Source organism: Macaca nemestrina, chromosome 4, assembly GCF_043159975.1.
Source record: "Macaca nemestrina isolate mMacNem1 chromosome 4, mMacNem.hap1, whole genome shotgun sequence".
NCBI lineage: Eukaryota > Metazoa > Chordata > Mammalia > Primates > Cercopithecidae > Macaca > Macaca nemestrina.
In genome coordinates, this window is record NC_092128.1 from 185,345,327 (window position 1) to 185,362,325 (window position 16,999).

The window sequence follows — 16,999 nt, forward strand, 5'->3', positions numbered from 1 at the left end:
TCCCTCTCCCAGGTATCAGGCATGGCTGCTCTGGGAACCTGCTTCCTCCAAGCGCTAAAATCCACAGGGGCTCCAGCAGACGCATCAACACAGATACTCAGATCATCCGCTTTCATTCCCTTTGTGACTACCTGTTGTAACGTTTGAAATTCCAAAGGAAACTAGCAAAGTCATTTGAAACAAACCGTGTTTCCCAAGGTCATAGTAAAATCTAAACAAGAGTTTCGTGCCAAAAATGTTTATTTCATTTCTATCGCAAGAAGAGCTTGGAAGACTATCTTAGAAAAACAAGAAGTTCATATTGGGCCATTTTTTGGCTTTCATTCTTGCTGATACCTCTGTTTACTGTCAGCATATAGCAAATTACATAGTTTATCCACATAAACAGAATAAGAATAAGTGGAAAAATGGCTTCTGAAAGATGGAACCTGGGTGAGAACGTCCCCTCCCAAACAGGCTGTGGTTGGCAGGCTCTACAACATTGAGAAGCATCTTCTCTCCCCACATCCATTTTACTCACCATTTCTGGAGCTGCCATCATTAAAAGCAGAAATAATTTCCTTTTTCATTATAAAAACAAGTGTGATGGTAAGCAAGCCGCCAACAGGTTAGTCCAGCCGGGGAATATTTTCACCAAGTCACTCAGCCTTGTCGACTCAATCATCACAGCAAATGGCATTATCGTGGGCATCTGTGTAACCCAAGCTGCAAGCGCCTATCGAGTAGCCCTTGGTGGTATGGTGGCAGAGACCAGGGAGGGAAAAATGTGGCTTCCCTTTAATTAGTCAGTAAGGTGAGCAAACCTTTTCAGAAACTTTGCATCACAGGGTGATTGGAACACAGGCGCTCCTTTTACTTGAAAGAAGGGGTGGGCTCTGCCCAGTGCTGACCGTGCGGCCATCAAGAGGGCAGGCACGCTCTTTGGTGTGGGTTTCTGTTCCTCCCTGTAACTGAGTCCCCAAGTTCAATTCTGCAGCTGCCCCTGCAGACAAAAGACAGGGAGTCTGAAGATGCTCATCGCAGCCAGCGCTCCACAAAAGACAGGTCATGTTTCCTTCCTCGGGGGCCTCTGCGTCCCAAGAGGCTTCTGCACACAGCACTGCTTAAAAGGGTTTAACTGCTGCTGTGGGGACGGGAGCTCCAAGCATCTTCGAAGGGCTGAATTTACCATTGTGGATGGCAAATAGCAAATCCATGCATTTATTCAGCCAATATTTAGCAAGCATCTGCCGTGAGCCAGACTCTAGACACAGCGCAGCCGGCAAGAAAGACAAAGCGCTCCCATGTGGCCCCAGATGATAAGCGCTAGGAAGAGATTAGCCGGGGAGGGTCCGAGAGAGATGAGGGCAGAGTGGTACAGGACGGCCTCTAGGGAGAGCGATGTTTCAGCAGGGACCTTGATGATGTTTTAGTAGAGACCTTGGTGACCAGCAAAGTGAGTCTTGTGAAATTCCTCCAGGGAGAGTGACCACCAACTCCAAAGCCTGGAAAAGGGGCCACGCTGGAGTGTTTGAGGAACCCCAAGAGGGGCTGTGAGCCTGGACAGCAGGGAACAGGGAGTAGCAGGAGGTGAGACCCGCGGGGCCGATGGCAGATCCCGGGGCCCAGGGGCACGGGAAGGGCTCTGGTTTGCCTTTGGTATGTGGAAAGCCTTGGGGGGTCTGGATGGGGCAAATCCTGATTGACAGGCATAGAGTGGGGTAAGGATGGGGGATATAAGGACAGCCACAAGGAGGCTGAACCTCATGGGCCACAAGGGCCATGACATGGACCAGGCACTAGCGGTGCCGACAGTGAGGACTGGCTGCCTGAGGTTCATTTCGAAGGCAGAATGGGCGGGATGTGCTGATGGCAAAAGCGTCCAGGCTGTCCTTGATTAAATCAGTCTTCCTTTCTCCCTCCCAGTAGGAGCTGCCCACATACATGTCAGTGCCTTGTGGCTGTGATCTGCGGTCTCCTTCAAGCTCACACGTTTCTCGAACTCTTTTCCGACTACTCTCTCCGGTCCCTCAACGAATGTTTGCCCTCGAAGGCAAGGACAGGAAATGTAACATGTCATTCTTTCCTTGCTTTTACCTGTGTGTTACAGGAGATGCTCCCCGCTGGAGTACAGCTCTTGGGGGACAGAGTCTGGAATGCACTTTCACTCCTGAGACCCTGCCGTGCCCAGCACAGCCATGTGTGTGTGACAGGGGATCTGTATGCGTGGATGAGCTGATCATAAACCCTGGGGGGACCAATAACACCAAATGGACATGCAATAACCAACTATGAGGGCGTGTTAACACGTGCGTCAGATGTCGGTCCAAGGTCAAGCCAGCTCCCCAGGGGGCAGGAGGGAGAGGCCTCACGGGGGTGGCTGGTCTTCCTTGCTATAAAATATCCTCTCAGAAAGTTTACCTGCAAATCAATTCCATGGAGCTCAAACTAAAATTTTGAGGAAACAAACAAATAAGCTTATCTGGGGCCCAGCACGTGATAGGTACGCAGCCAGTGCCCTGAACAGACTTGATATCAGGGCATGAACGCCTTATCCTATACTGATGTCTCCGGGGAGCCCTGCGAAGCTTTGGTAACGATTTGCAAACAGCTTGAGTTACAGGCACGTTCTTTTCAGTTAAGTGAGGGAGGAAACTGGTAGACTCTTCCCTAATGTTCTTGGAAGAGAACTTTTCAAGTTATGAAGGAAGGATTAAGCTAGACAGGGCATCTCCTGGCTTACACAAATAAGATTTTTTTAAGAGAAATGCGTAGAAGCATTTTTCATTTTAGTATGTTATAAACATAACACAATTGCTCAAAACAGGGTTTATTATTTAGAAGAGAAAAATATACTTGAGTAGAGACTATATTTCACACCCAAATCTGCTTTTTCCCTCTGGGTCACAAGCTTTCTCTATTTGCAGACTTTCAAATGCAAGATAAATCATTTGATTGTGGAATTATTTCATCTTTTGAATTCCTCAAAGAAAAAGGATAATGAACTGTGAGGACACTATGCTAAGTGAAATAAGCCAGCCAGACAGAGAAAGACAAATACTGCATGATCTCACTTATATGTGGAATCTTAAAAAAGAAAAAAAAAAAAAAAAAAAAAATTTGACTACATACAGAATAAAGTGGGGGCTCTCAGGGGAGGGCGTGGGGGCAGGAAATGGAGAGGTGTGGGTCAAAGGGTGCAAAGTTGCAGATGTACAGGATGAAGAAGTCCAGAGACAGAAGGTGCAGCTGACAGCCAGAGGTATAATATCTTATTGAATACTGAAAATTTGCCCAGAGGAGATTTTAGTTTCGGTTACAATGAAAAAAAAAAAGTAAAAAAAGTAACAATGCAAGATGATAGATATGTTAATTTGCTTGATGACAGTGCTCATTTCACTATTATGAATATAACAAAATATCCCATTGTACCACATAAATACATACAGTAGAAAGAATCTTATTATTATTTATTTTATTTTATTTTTTTGAGACAGTCTCACTCTGTTTCCCTGGCTGGAGTGCAGTAGCACAATCTCGGCTCACTGCAAGTTCTGCCTCCTGGGTTCATGCCGTTCTCCTACCTCAGCCTCCCGAGTAGCTGGGACTACAGGTGCCTGCCACCACGCCCGGCTAATTTTTTTGTATTTTTAGTAGAGACAGGGTTTCACCATGTTAGCCAGGATGGTCTCGATCTCCTGACCTCATGATTCACCCGCCTCAGCCTCCCAAAGTGCTGGGATTACAGGTGTGAGCCACTGCGCCCAGCCCCAAAAGAATATTATTTTAAAATCAAGTGGAGTGCAGTGGCTCACACCTGTAATTCCAGCACTTTGGGAGGCTGAAGCAGGTGGATTACCTGAGGTCTGGAGTTCCAGCCTGGCCAGCATAGTGAAACCCCATCTCTACTAAATATATAAAAATTAGCCAGGCATGGTGGTGCACACCTGTAGTCCCAGCTACTTGGGAGGTTGAGGCAGGAGAATTGCTTGAACCCAGGAGGCAGAGGTTGCAGTGAACCTAGATCACACCACTGCACTCCAGCCTGGGTGACAGAGTGAGACTCTGCCTCAAAAAAATAAAAATAAAAATATACAAATAAATAAATATCATAATACGCTCACATTTAATGGTGAAATATTGAGACCTTGTCCTCTGAGATGGAGAGTTACACAAGAAGGTGCACTAGTACCACATCTGTTCACCATTTGACTTGGGATCCAAACCAGTGCAATAAAGCCAAAAAAATAATAGAAGGAACTATTATGCGTAGAGCTGCCACGAACATTCATAGACCAGTCTTTGTGTGGACGCACATTTTCATGTACATTTACCTTTGTAAGAAACCCTCCAAATGTTCCCCAAAGTGGTTAGACAGTTACGCATTCCCACCAGCACTGTGTGATAGCTCCTGTTATTCCCCAGCCTTGTGTAAACCTGGTAGTTTCCATTTTAGGTCTTCTGGTGGGTGTGCTGTGGAATCATGTTGTGGTTTTAATTTACATTTCCCTGATGACTAATGATGTTGGGCATCTTTTCATGTCTATGTATATATCTTCTTTTTGCAAGTATCTTTTTCAATATTTTGCCCATTCTTAAACTAGATGCTTGTTTTCTTATTATTTAAGTATCTATAAAATATTCCGTATATTCTAGATACAAGTCCTTTGTCAGGTATATGTAGAGTGATACTTTCTCCCAGTCTGTGGTTGACCTTATTATATTCTTTATGGTGTCTGTCAAAGAGCAGAAGTTTTCAACTTTGGTGAAGTCCAGTTCATCAATTTTTTCTTTTGTTGGTTTATTCATTTTATGTCCTAAGAAAACTTTGCAAACTCCAACATAGCAAACATTTTTTTTCTAGATTTTCTTAAGGAGTTTTATAGTTTTAGCGTTCACATTTTGAGTTGATTTTTGTATATAATGTGAGGTAAGGGTTGAGGTTCATTTTTCCGCATACCAATATGCAGTTTTCCTGGCACTAATTTTTTTTTTTTTTCTTGAGACGGGGTCTCATTCTGTCATCTAGGCTGGAGTGCAGTGATGCAATCACAGCTCACTGCAGCCTTGACTTCTTGGACTTAAGACATCATCCCACCGCAGCCTCCTAAGTAGCTGAAACTAACACCACCATGGCTTTTTTTTTTTTTTTTTTTTTTGAGATGAAGTCTCACTCTACTGCCCTGGCTGATCCCAAACTCCTGGGCCCAAGTGATCCTCCCACTTTGGCCTCCCAAAGTGCTGAGATTATGGGCATGAGCCTGTAGAACCATTTATCAAAAGCATTATCCTTTCCCCCATTGAATTTCACTGGCATCCTTGTTGAAAATCAATTGATTGTAGGTGTGAATCTTTTTGCACTACCCAGTTGACACACTGACACACCATGGCAACCTGATTTCTAAATGCTTATGACAAAGCAAGAGACAAAACCAGAGGGTTTAGCACTATAGTGATTAAAACAGTGTAGAATGGGCACAAAAAGGGACAAATCAAACAAGAGAGCATAACAGTTAGAAAAAACTAATCCATATGCAGTCACTTGATTTACAATAAGCCTCCTACTGCAATTCATTGGGCAAAGGATGGCCATTTCAATAGATAAGTAGATGAAAGTTTACCCCTACCTCACACCATACACAGAATGAATTCAAATGGATCATAAAGCTAAATATGAACAGCAAAAGTAGCAAAACTTCTAGAACGAAACATAGGTAATCTTCATCAATGTTGGATCAACAACAATCTCTTGAACAGGATGAAGAAAACTAACCAGAGTTCCTACAAATTGGCAAGAAAAAGCAAACAACCTAGCGAGGAAAAAAAAAAAAAAAGAACAGAATATCTGAACAGGAACTTCCCCAGAGAAGATATTCAAATGGACAATAAGCCTGTGAAATGATGCTCAATATCATTATGCCTCAGGGAAATACAAATGGAAACCACACGGAGATACCACTACACACCAGCCCCACCACAGAGTGGCTAAAATTAGGGACTGATAATATTAAGTGTGAATGAGGATGTAGAGCTTTGTACAACTGCTTGGCAGCTCCTAATGGAGTTTCACATGCTCTATGATCCAACAACCCCACTCCTAGATGCACACCTAACAGAAATGCATGCACAAGGCACTCAAAGACACATACAAGAACGTCCTCAGCAACATTAGTTACAATAGCAAAACAACTAAAAACTTCCTGAATGCACATCAACAGAGAAATGGATAAATGAATTATGTTATATTTATTTTATTTATTTATTTTTGAGCTGGAGTCTCGCTCTGTCCCAGGCTGAAGTGCAGTGTGGTGCAATCTCCACTCACTGCAACCTCCACCTCCTGGGTTCAAATGATTCTCCTGCCTCACCCTCCTGAGTAGCTGGGATTCCAGGCGTGCACCACCATGCCTGGCTAATTTTTGTATTTTTTAGTAGATACAGGGCTTCAACATGTTGGCCAGGTTGGTTTCCAACTCCTGACCTCAGGTGGTCCACGCCCCCCACCTTGGCCTCCCAAAGTGCTGGGATTACAGGCATGAGCCACCACGCCTGGCCGGTATATTTATTAATCGAATACTACACAGCAGTAACAGTGAACTAACTGTGGCTACAAGCAATAATGTGGATAAATTTTACAGGCATAATTTGAGGAAAAAGAAACTAGACATGATAGAGAATATGCTATATGGTTCTATTTATATGAGGCTCAACAACAGGCACAATTCGTGTACAAGCGATATAGCAGTTTACTTTCTGCGGGAGGGAGGAGATAACTGGAGGAGGCTGGGCTGGGGGCAGAGGTGCATCTGAGGTTCTGAGAATGTTCCAGAGCAGGCTTTCTCCACCTTGGCACTACTGACATTTTGTTGGGGAGACTGTCCTGGGCACTGTGACATTTCCAGCCTCTACCCACTAGTGCCAGTACCGCAATGTCCACCCCACCCAGCACCACCACCACCACCTCATTTTGGAAACAAAAATGTCTCCAGACATCGCTAAATGTCCCCTCAGGTGGAAGAGGTACAAAATTCCCCTGGTTGCCCTGTTTTATTTTGGGTCGTGGGGGAATTAGGGGTGTGGGTTCATTTATGGAAATTCCTTGAGCTATACACATATGATTCATCAACTTTTCTGTACACAGCTTTTAAAGTTTTTAAAATAAAAAAACAAGTCAACGAATGACTGAAAGAACCAGTAAGTTTTCCAGCAGAGACAATAGATAAAGTGGGATTTAATGTCTTGTTTGCAGACAAGGAGACTGGGATCCAGGGTGGGTCAGGGCAGGGGGCCAGCAGGATCCAGGAGGGAACTCATTCCCTGACTTCTCCTCCCACTTCCTTCCCCCACGCTCTCATGCGTTCTTGCTCCCAAACACTAGACAAGTCCCTGTAGAGGCTGATCCCATGCAGGGGCTCAGTTGGACCTTTAGCCTCGAACCCCATGGAGGAAACAGTTAGGATTGGTGGACGCTGCACCCAGCATCCTGCAAACAGAATTCTGAAAACCGGTATCTCATGCAAACAGGATATCAACTTTTGTCAGAAAGATCAAAAAGGGCTTGAGGTTTTTCTTCACAGCCTCAGCCTTGCCTCTCCCCCTCTTGCTTTATCTCCTCATTTCTGTGTGCAGGCGAGCTTCTTGGCCCACAGGCAGGAAGAGATGGCAGCCGGGGAGACGCAGCTCTACGCCAAGGTCTCCAACAAGCTCAAGGGCCGCAGCACCCCCTTGCTCCTGGAGCCCCTCCTGGCCATGGGCTTCCCGGTGCACACCGCGTGAGTACTGCCCAGAGACCCCGGGGCCCAGCCAGCGGGGCTGGAGCCAGACCCTGCTGCGGCCCCTCACATGGAGCTGCAGGGGTGGAGGGCACGGCTTCCTGCCAAAGCAGTGCACCTTGCAGGGTGAGACACTGCCTCTGCACAGGGCCCTCCTCTGCTTTTCGTAAATGAGATGATCTTGACCAAGCTTGTCCAAACCACGTGTGGCCCAGGACAGCTTGGAATGCTTCCCAACACAAATTGGTAAACTTTCTTAAAACATTATGAGTTTTGTTTTGTTTTGTTTTGTTTTTTTAGCTCATCAGCTATTATTAGTGTTAGTGTGTGTGTGTATTATCAGTGTTAGTTTATGTGTGGCCGAGGGAGGCAAAAGAATACCTCTGATATTCTTGACCTTTTAAAGACCTGCTCTGCTGGCTGAATGGGAGACCCTGAAATGTGTGAAAATCAGAAGCCATGTATTACTCCGGGTGCTCCATTTTGGGGGTCTGGAGGAGCTTGGGGCCTGGTTGTAACCTCTTTGTGTGCAGCTCAGTGACTCTGAAGGTAGCATTTCAAGACGTTCAAACTCTAACGTGAAAGGCCCCAAAGCCCGCTGCGTCTCTACCACCAGGACCACCTGTCAGCAGGGCTGTGCTTCCACGCTGCCCAGGGAAAGTCACTTGTCCTCAGGGAGAATCCCCTGAGTGTCTGATAACGAAACAAATGGGTAGGAGACTAGACACAGCGTGAGCGTGACCCTGCTGACCCAAGGGAAAGGCCTGCATGTGGAAGAGCTTAGCCCTCGGAGTTACCACTCTCGGAGAGGGAGGACATGATACCAACATTGGGTTACAGCTTTCATGGCAAACCAGTGCCCTAGATCCGACCCATTCATTTTTTCACATGGAAAAATGTATCAGAAACACATTTTTGGTAACTTTGGGTTGGGGAAGGAGCTAAACTTTCCTTCCACACTATAACGAAAGCTTGGCCAAATTGGGTGAAGTAACTTTGAAGCTAGATAAACCCCTTTCTTCTCCCCAAGTCAGTGCTTTGTCGTCACTGTTATGTTCGAGCTAAGTCGGGGGGCTTTGAATGGGGAGTGGGGTCAGGCGTGTGCAGGGCGGCCACCAGGCACCGTCCAGGCAGCACAGACAAGGCAGGTTTCGTCCACTGCTTGCCACCCAGTGCAGGCAGGACACTGGGCCCAGAGAGTGCATTAGTGGCAGGGGTGGGACTCGAACCAGGTCTCCATGCCTTTGAAGGAGTTCACGCTGGATTTTACTACTAAACCTGTAGCATGGACTCCTACTCAAAATTCCTTCCAGTTTAAACATTAAACACATGTTGGAGGAAGAGAAATGTGTATTAATTTTCCCACACCAGAGCACCTCAAAGTAAGGGCCCTGCACCAAGGCTGCCCTGTTCAAACCTCTCCAGGTGGCCACAGCCCCATCGGTACCCCCCCAAATAGCAGCACTGGGCATCACGTGGTGGGCTCCTCATGGATGCCCGCCGTTTCCAGTATGCATTCCTGATAAATTACCTTAGCTATATTCCATTCTGTTTCATCTGGTCCAGTTCTACCCAATTCAATGGAATGTACGTACGTCCCAGGTTACCGTGATGAATAAGACTCAGCCCTGCGTTCAGGGAGCTTTGGTCTAGCAGGGGAGAGCCGTGGACGCAAGGGGACTGTGCGAGCCGTGACAAGTGCCTGCCTGGGTGCTTTGGGAAGGGCTGTTTCCCAGCGGGGGAGAGGTGTGGGAGGCGAGCCTGGGGATCGGGCCGTTTTGCTAAGTGATGCTGGGGCGAAGGAAGCGTTTGTCAGGGAAGCGTGTGTCCCAGCTGGGGGCACTTTCCACAAGGTGGGTCCATTTGCTCTAGGCAGTGGGGAGGGGCAGGCCAGGGAATGGGATTGCAGGAGCAGGCGGAGGTCAGGTCCTCAGCACTGAGACCCTGTGCCAAGGGCTGAAGCAGGTAGCCAGGGAAGGAAAGTGGTGGGGAGGTGTGAGCTGGTCAGCATTGTCCAAAACCACAATGGCAGCACTCAGGGGACAGGCGCCTGGGCACGCGCCAGCTGGAAGTTCAGCATCAGGCCCTCTTCAGAGCACATCCCAAAGATCCTGGGTGTGCAAGGCTACACCAGCCCTCTCTGACCCTTTTCCCAAGAATGGGCGACATGACTCTGTGCCTGTGTCCGCTCTTCTGCAGGCTGAAAGCATTGGCAGCCACGGGGAGGAAGACGGCGGAGGAAGCCTTGGTCTGGTGAGTACAGCTGCTCCTGTAGACCTGGGGGTGTTTGGACTGACTGCCCTGTGCTCGAGGGCTCCCTCCCACCAGGGTGGACACCAGGAAAAGCCGGGAGCCTCTGGGTGGGATGGGGCCACTGCAGAAGTAAAACAAAATAATCTCCCTGCCTATCCACAGTGCACTGAGGGAGCGGCACAGGGCTTTGGTTAACCATGGAAAGAGATGGAGAGAACTTTTAACAAGGCTTTTTCACTTACAAATCTGATTCAATCCAATTTGACTGCCAAGAAGTACAGGTTCATGTGCTTTGTTGAGTAAATGGGGAAGACATAATTGTTGTGTTGTGATAAGCACATAAATTAGGGTAATTGTTAGAATAAAGTAAATAATTAGGGTAAAAATGGTAACATCTGGGTTATATATTAGTACTGCTAATATTCAACCTATATGAGTAATTGAAGAGTAGGCTAGGATTTTGCATCCTTGTGTTTGACTAAGTCCTCCTCAACCGCCTACTACGATGGACAAGATTGAGATAGATAGGAGGATGTTTGTGTTTATCGATAGAAAGATTTGAGACATAATTGACATCTTTGCTGATAGAAATAGTGGCCACCACACTCTGGGGCTGCCTCTGAGGAGAAGGGAGTTTACTGGTGGTCATGAAGCTCTCGAAGGGCACCAGGTGTGTGGGTCAGGTGAGGGCTCTGATTCGAGGTGGCCTCACTAGGTACCAGCTGCATGAGTGATTCTACAAGCCACCCGCTGCCATGGGCCTGTTCTCTGCCCTGGGGATAGAGAGGAGGGTCCCCAGTTCTCTAAAACCCTCTCCTGCCTGAATGTGCTGTGGGGAGTCCTTCATCCTCTGCCCTGAGATAGCCACGGGGAAAATCAAACAACAAAAGCCAGGTCCCTGGAGGCTGGAGCCCTCCCTAAAGCAGGAGGCAGTTACTGATCCTGGGCCTCTGAGCGTGCAGCGTTCCCAATGGGATGCCCCTCCTCCTCCAGAAAGTGTGGGCCACCGGCAAAATGGGCAATGCCTTCACAGACCCCACTGAAGCCAGTTGCCAATTTTGAATCAGAAACAAGCCCACTGCCGTGAGGGGCATGGCCAGCACCCGCCCATTGCAACCCAGTCAATAAGACTGGGAAACCCACCAAAAAACAGGGAGGCACTGGGGTCCCCTAGACTCAGTCAAGAGCACCCCAACCTCTCACTGGTAACCAGGGAGGTGGGGCAAATTAAGATATCATTAGAGCAAACAAGGTAACTCCAAGCGTTGATGAGGATGAGGGAAGCGGGGGCCTCACACGTCACTGGTGTCACTGAGGGAGGCAGTGCTGGGTGTCTGCCAACCCTGGCAATGTGCACAGCCCACCAGCCTGCTTGAGGATCTAAGCAGATTCCTTGGAGAAACGCAAGGAGCCTAAAGAGACATGTACAAAGATCTTGATTACAGGGTTATTAAATGGTTTTAAAATAAAATAATTTAGATGTTCATCAATGCGGGAATGAACAAGTGCAACATTAAATATGTACACGATGAACTATTACATAGCCTTTAACAAATTCACACTGACGAACTTCACTAGACATGTGTGTATCAACGGGAATTGATTGCAAAGACATGGCGGAGGAAAAATGCCAGTTGCAGAATAATTTGAACAACAGCTTATGATTTATGTAAAACAAGTGCTATCTGTAAGTCCATTACTTAACTTTCTGAGAGAAGACAAAGCAGCTTCACCCCCGGGCTGAACCCTGGAAAGGGAGAGGGTAGGAATCGCGATGGGGAGGAGAGGTAACTTCCTTTGTGATTTTTATTGAAGAGAATATGGTCTTGCATAAGTTCTGTTTCCTTCAGTGATTGAATACTGCTTTCTAAATTGAAAATTATATCACAAGCACTTCGCTGAGTAATTAGAAATTCTTCAAAACCATGATTTCTCATGAATGCACGATAAATAGATTTGCTATCAGTTATGGAGTTTTTCTTCTTTCTTATTCTAAATAACCCTAAATAAATGTTTCACGTGTAAGGTTTTGCCTATACAGTACTTTGTGCTCTTTCCTCAGGAGAAATTTCTGGAAGTAGAATTATTAGTTCAAAGGGTGTAGGCATTTTAAGACTCTCAATACCTATGGGCAAAGTGCTTCACATAAAAGTTGAAAAGTCCGTCCTTAAGTCCTGCTTCACCTTTGGCACGTTGAGCAGAACTTTTATATTTTTTATTTTAAAAAATCTTTGTTAACTTGACAGATGAGAAAAATGCTGTCTCGGAGCTATTTTATTTTCATTTTTATTGTTAGTGACAAAAAACTCCTATGTTGGGTCATCCGTCATTTTTCCTTTAATTTAAAATAACTGTCTGCCTGAAATCCCAGCTACTCAGGAGGCTGAGGCAGGAAAATCACTTGAACCCGGGAGGCGGAGGTTTCAGTGAGCTGAGATCATGCCACTGCACTCCGGCCTGGGTGACAGAGCAAGGCTCCATCTCAAACATAAAATAAAGCAAAATAACAGTCTGAATCTAAAGAAACATAGTAGCTACCTAAATTTTGTCTAGGTTTTTGGTTTTGGTTTTTATACGTAATTTGAAGTTTGAGGTAAAATACAAATATGAGGTTTTCCCACAAAATTTTCCCACACCATCAAAGAGATGCTGGGCCCACAGATCATTTGAAGACCAGGTTTTGGGTCTTGATGTCAACTTCCTTTCATTTTTTTCCACCTTTGACTTTGGAATCAGACTGAGGTGGGTCTGAGAGCAGCACAGGCACTGACCAGGTCTGTGCCACACACAGCCCTGCTGCAGGTGCCTCCCACCGGTAGGATGGCTGTGAGATTAATTTATGTCATGAGCATATATGATGTGTTCAGTGTGCCCTATAATTCTGCATTGCTGTCATTGTCATTCTCTTGTGTGTCCTCGAAGGGGAAAAATCTTTTTGTTGTGACAGTGGGTGAAGCCGGCTTGCTCTCTGTTGCAGGCTGCATGATCATGGCAATGACCCTTCCCTAGATGACCCCATCCCCCAGGAGTATGCCCTTTTCCTCTGTCCAACGGGGCCCCTGCTGGAAAAACTTCAAGAGTTCTGGAGAGAGAGCAAGCGCCAGTGTGCAAAGAACAGAGCTCATGAGGTCTTCCCGCATGTGACACTCTGTGACTTCTTCACGGTGAGTCAACCCAGTGTGCCTTCGATGCTCATCATCACCGCAGCTGGAGGCATTTTTCTATGCTAACTAGGCCGTGATGGGACAAAGTTGACTTATTTAAATGGGATGGTCTAGAACGGCATCATTAGCTGGCACCTTCATGTGAGCAGTCCTTTATTTTCCTCTTTGCCTTCATCTGGTCAACTCCTATTCATCCTTCAGAACCCAACTCATTTATCCTCTCCCCTTTTTGAGTCTTTTCCAGCTCCCCAGGCAAAAGAAGTTGCCGCCCATTTTCTTGTTCACGTGTCTAGTGGCACTTTTGTATCATATGGGCCATGCGTCTGGTGCAGCACTGCATCCCTCACCAGACCGAGTCCCTCAAGGGAAGGCAGATGCTTCACTCATCTTTGAACCCCCAGAAACTAGCACAGCCCCTAAAACAGAGTTGGCCCTTCCAAAATGTGTGATAAGTCAACTCAAGGACAGGTGATTGTTGGCTACCCCCAAATGTGGAACTTTTCCCTGTCTCATGGACCAGCCCTCTGATTCACAAAGAAATGGCCCAGTGGGTAGCTTCACGGTGGCACAAAATGGCCCAGTGGGCAGCTCCACAGGGGCACTGGGAAAGCAAGAAGGATGTGGGGGCTGCTCAGGATAAAATAAGGAGAAGGGAGGGACAGACAGCCACTGCCCTCCTCAGCTCCTCCAGAGGGGCCTGAGGAAGGGCACACCCACTTCCACTACCACGGCCTGGCCCCAACTCTGCTGTTGGCAAACTGATTTGTTTCATCCATTTCAAGGGATTCCATCAGGGCCCAAGGAACCCTCCATTCCAACACCAGGCCCCTCGGTGCTGGATGGAAAGGAGGAATGCAAACCTCTGCAGGTAAAAGATTTCTGGAAGATGTCCCGGGAGAAGCAGCACCTTCCAAAGCCTCCAACCACCACCCCAGATTGCCCGAGACTTGCAGGGATTCCCAGAACACAAGACTAAGCCTGGGAAATCCCCAGGCAAACCGAGAGGGTTTTCACCCTACATCGACATCAGTGGCACTTGTGACAAGCAGACTCCTTCTGGCTCACCTTCTGGAGCTAACGGGGAAAGGCAAGGCAGCCCAAGTTGTGTGACACAGCTCAGAAATCAGAGTAGGCCTTGGCCCCCAGCTCCTTCCCCAGTCCACTGAGGCACAAGCACACACACACACACACACACACACAGCTCACACACATAGACACACACAGATTGACACAGAGACTTACACATGCACACGGATACACACACATACATGCATACAGACAGATATAGGCACACAGACACACACAGATAGACACAGAGACATACACACGGCACACACAGATATACACACATACATGCATACAGACATACACAGACACACACAGATACACACAGACATACACATATATACATATATACATGCATACAGGCATACACAGACACACACAGACACACATACATGTACATAGGTACACATGCACACAGATATACACACACAGGAATACAAAGATACATGCACATAGACACACACAGACACACACAGAGAGGCACAGACACACACACAGAGACACACATTAGATACACACACATACACATGCACAGACATGTAAGCACCACATACACACATATGCACACAGATACACACATGCATACACACAGACACACATATAGACATACGCAGACACACAGACACACATAGACATACCCACATGCAGACACACACAGACACACACACATATAGACATGGGCAGACACACACACACTCACACACCTCCCTCTGTTGTCAGCTCCTCCCAGTCCCTCACCCTGGGTCTGGCCTGGCCATGGTTAGTGGAGCTCCCCTCGCAGCCAGAAGAGTATAACGGAGACTCACTGTGTACCTTTGATGCTGTAAAATGAAAACACTAATCTTCTGAAGTATGATATTGATCACAGCTACATTTATAACCTGACTATTCTTGAAAATTACATATCTGAGGCGAAGAAACACAATGTGAGACGGATTCCGGAATGGACATGGGTTCACTGGGTGGTTTTGTGTTGAGTGCTGTTGAGGGCTGCAGACAAAATAGACAAGAAGGAACGTCAGGCCACCCTGTCCACAGGGAGATGGAAGCCGCATTAAACACTGTGATCTGGCCTCATATTTGGGCTTGTAAGAAGGACTATGGAAAATTCCAAGGGCAGCCCGGTGCTGGGAAGAGAAGGGATCAGGCCATCTCCCGCCAGGAGGATGTGGTGTCAGGTTTCCCCTGTGGTCTGATGTGGCCAATGGCACTGGGAAGGTCTTCAAGCCCAGGAAGCAGCCTGGCCAGGGCAGTGGGCAACACCAAGCCCAGATGCCAGGAGAGGCTGTGTCTGGCTAGAGGATGGTAGTTGGAGCCCCATGGGCAAGGCTGTCGGGCCAGCACCTGTCGGGCTCTGTGGGCAGGCTGAACCCTTGAGAGGGATTCTCCAGGTGACAGAGAGCCTGCGGCCTCAGGGGTGGGAGTTGCATCAGAAAGAGGGTCCTACAGCCACATGGGGGCCATCACGGAGGCCAGGCCAGGGGCTGTGCAGGCTCAGGTCCTCCAGGGAGCAGACCCCAAGGCAGAATTCCAAGTGCAGGAGACACACAGGGGAGAGACTGCTGGTGAAGGCAAAAGAGGAGGAGAGGGTTGGAGGCAGGGCAGAGCCTCAGTCCTTAGAGGAGGCCCCTGTGGAACCTGACTCAGTGCTCAGCCGTGGACAAGACGGCAGCACCACAGCTGGAAGTGCAGCTGAGTCCCCCTCACTACAGGCTCTAAGCAGTGCCTGGGCAGCCCTGGAGTCTTCTAGAAACCTCCAGAAGCCAAATCATGCAGACCTGAGCAACGCAGTGGGCCATGGGACTGAGGAAAGGGCCTGGCAGGTGACGAGCACATGCGGTGGAGGGAGGGGATGCAGTTCAAGGACCAGGGGATTTCTAACCTGGGCACCTAAAGGAGACTCCATTCCGCAAAGAAACTTACCTGAAATATCTGAAAAACCGAGGTCCAGGTATAGAACAAATCCATAACCTCAGACACACAGGGACGCAATAAATTATGTTACAGTGCTTTGAACAGAAAAGAATCTCACTTGAATTGCTGCCTGATTGTTATTAATTAAATCAATAGATGACTTCTGATGAGAGGTGTGGAAACACAGGCTCTGTCTCTGTCCCCTTAGTGTGAAGACCAGAGGGTGGAGTGCCTGTACGAGGCACTGAAGAAGGCTGGAGACAGGCTCCTGGGCTCCTTCCCCACGGCCGTGCCCCTGGCTCTCCATTCCTCCATCAGCTACCTCGGCTTCTTCGTCAACGGCAGCCCTGCAGACATCATCCGGGAATTCGCGATGACCTTCGCCACGGAAGCATCTCTCTTAGCAGGTGGGCAGCCCTGACCAGTGGCAAACACAGGGCCGGGTTCACAGCGAGTGAGCTCTGTGCAGCAGGCATGAGCTCCTGGCACATGGATTTCCGTGGGTGGGTTCCAGGGGAGCAGAGCCCAGCAGCAACGGTGGGATGGCTGGGTGGGCTTTCTTCCAGGCTCAGTGGCTGCACCTGTCCTCACCCAGGCACTTCCAGTTCCCACTTCTGGATTTTCAGCCAGGTGCCTGGACATGGCCTTAACCTGAGGCTGAACAATTAAACTAGCGCCTCCCTTCGTGAGCCACTACATCCTTCAAAAATGTAAGCCGTTAGAAAGCTTCCGGACCAGCTTTGGTCTTCTCTTTAGGCGGGAATAACCTTTATTCGCATTATGTGGTTTTTCAAATGCTTAGCTGTATGCCAACAGCCTGGGAAAGTGCCCCAGAAGGGTGTGCCAAGCATC

At 47.7% G+C, this 16,999-nt stretch overlaps 1 protein-coding gene across 3 annotated transcripts in view; it reads left to right on the forward strand.

The window, feature by feature from the left end:
- The first annotated feature begins 7,587 nt into the window (after positions 1-7,587).
- The window catches only part of LOC105472583 (ubiquitin associated and SH3 domain containing A), a 50,099-nt gene continuing 40,687 nt past the window's right edge, over positions 7,588-16,999 (forward strand). The window contains exons 1-4 of one of the 3 annotated variants that reach the window (XM_071095756.1): positions 7,588-7,751; positions 9,951-10,004; positions 12,982-13,168; positions 16,356-16,554. In XM_071095756.1, coding sequence (XP_070951857.1) covers positions 7,639-7,751; positions 9,951-10,004; positions 12,982-13,168; positions 16,356-16,554 — 553 coding nt within the window. In that variant the 5' untranslated portion in view covers positions 7,588-7,638. Of the gene's footprint in view, positions 7,752-7,794; positions 7,998-9,950; positions 10,005-12,981; positions 13,169-16,355; positions 16,555-16,999 lie in introns of those variants that run through there. The other 2 variants (XM_011725961.2, XM_011725962.3) reach the window with 2 other exon arrangements.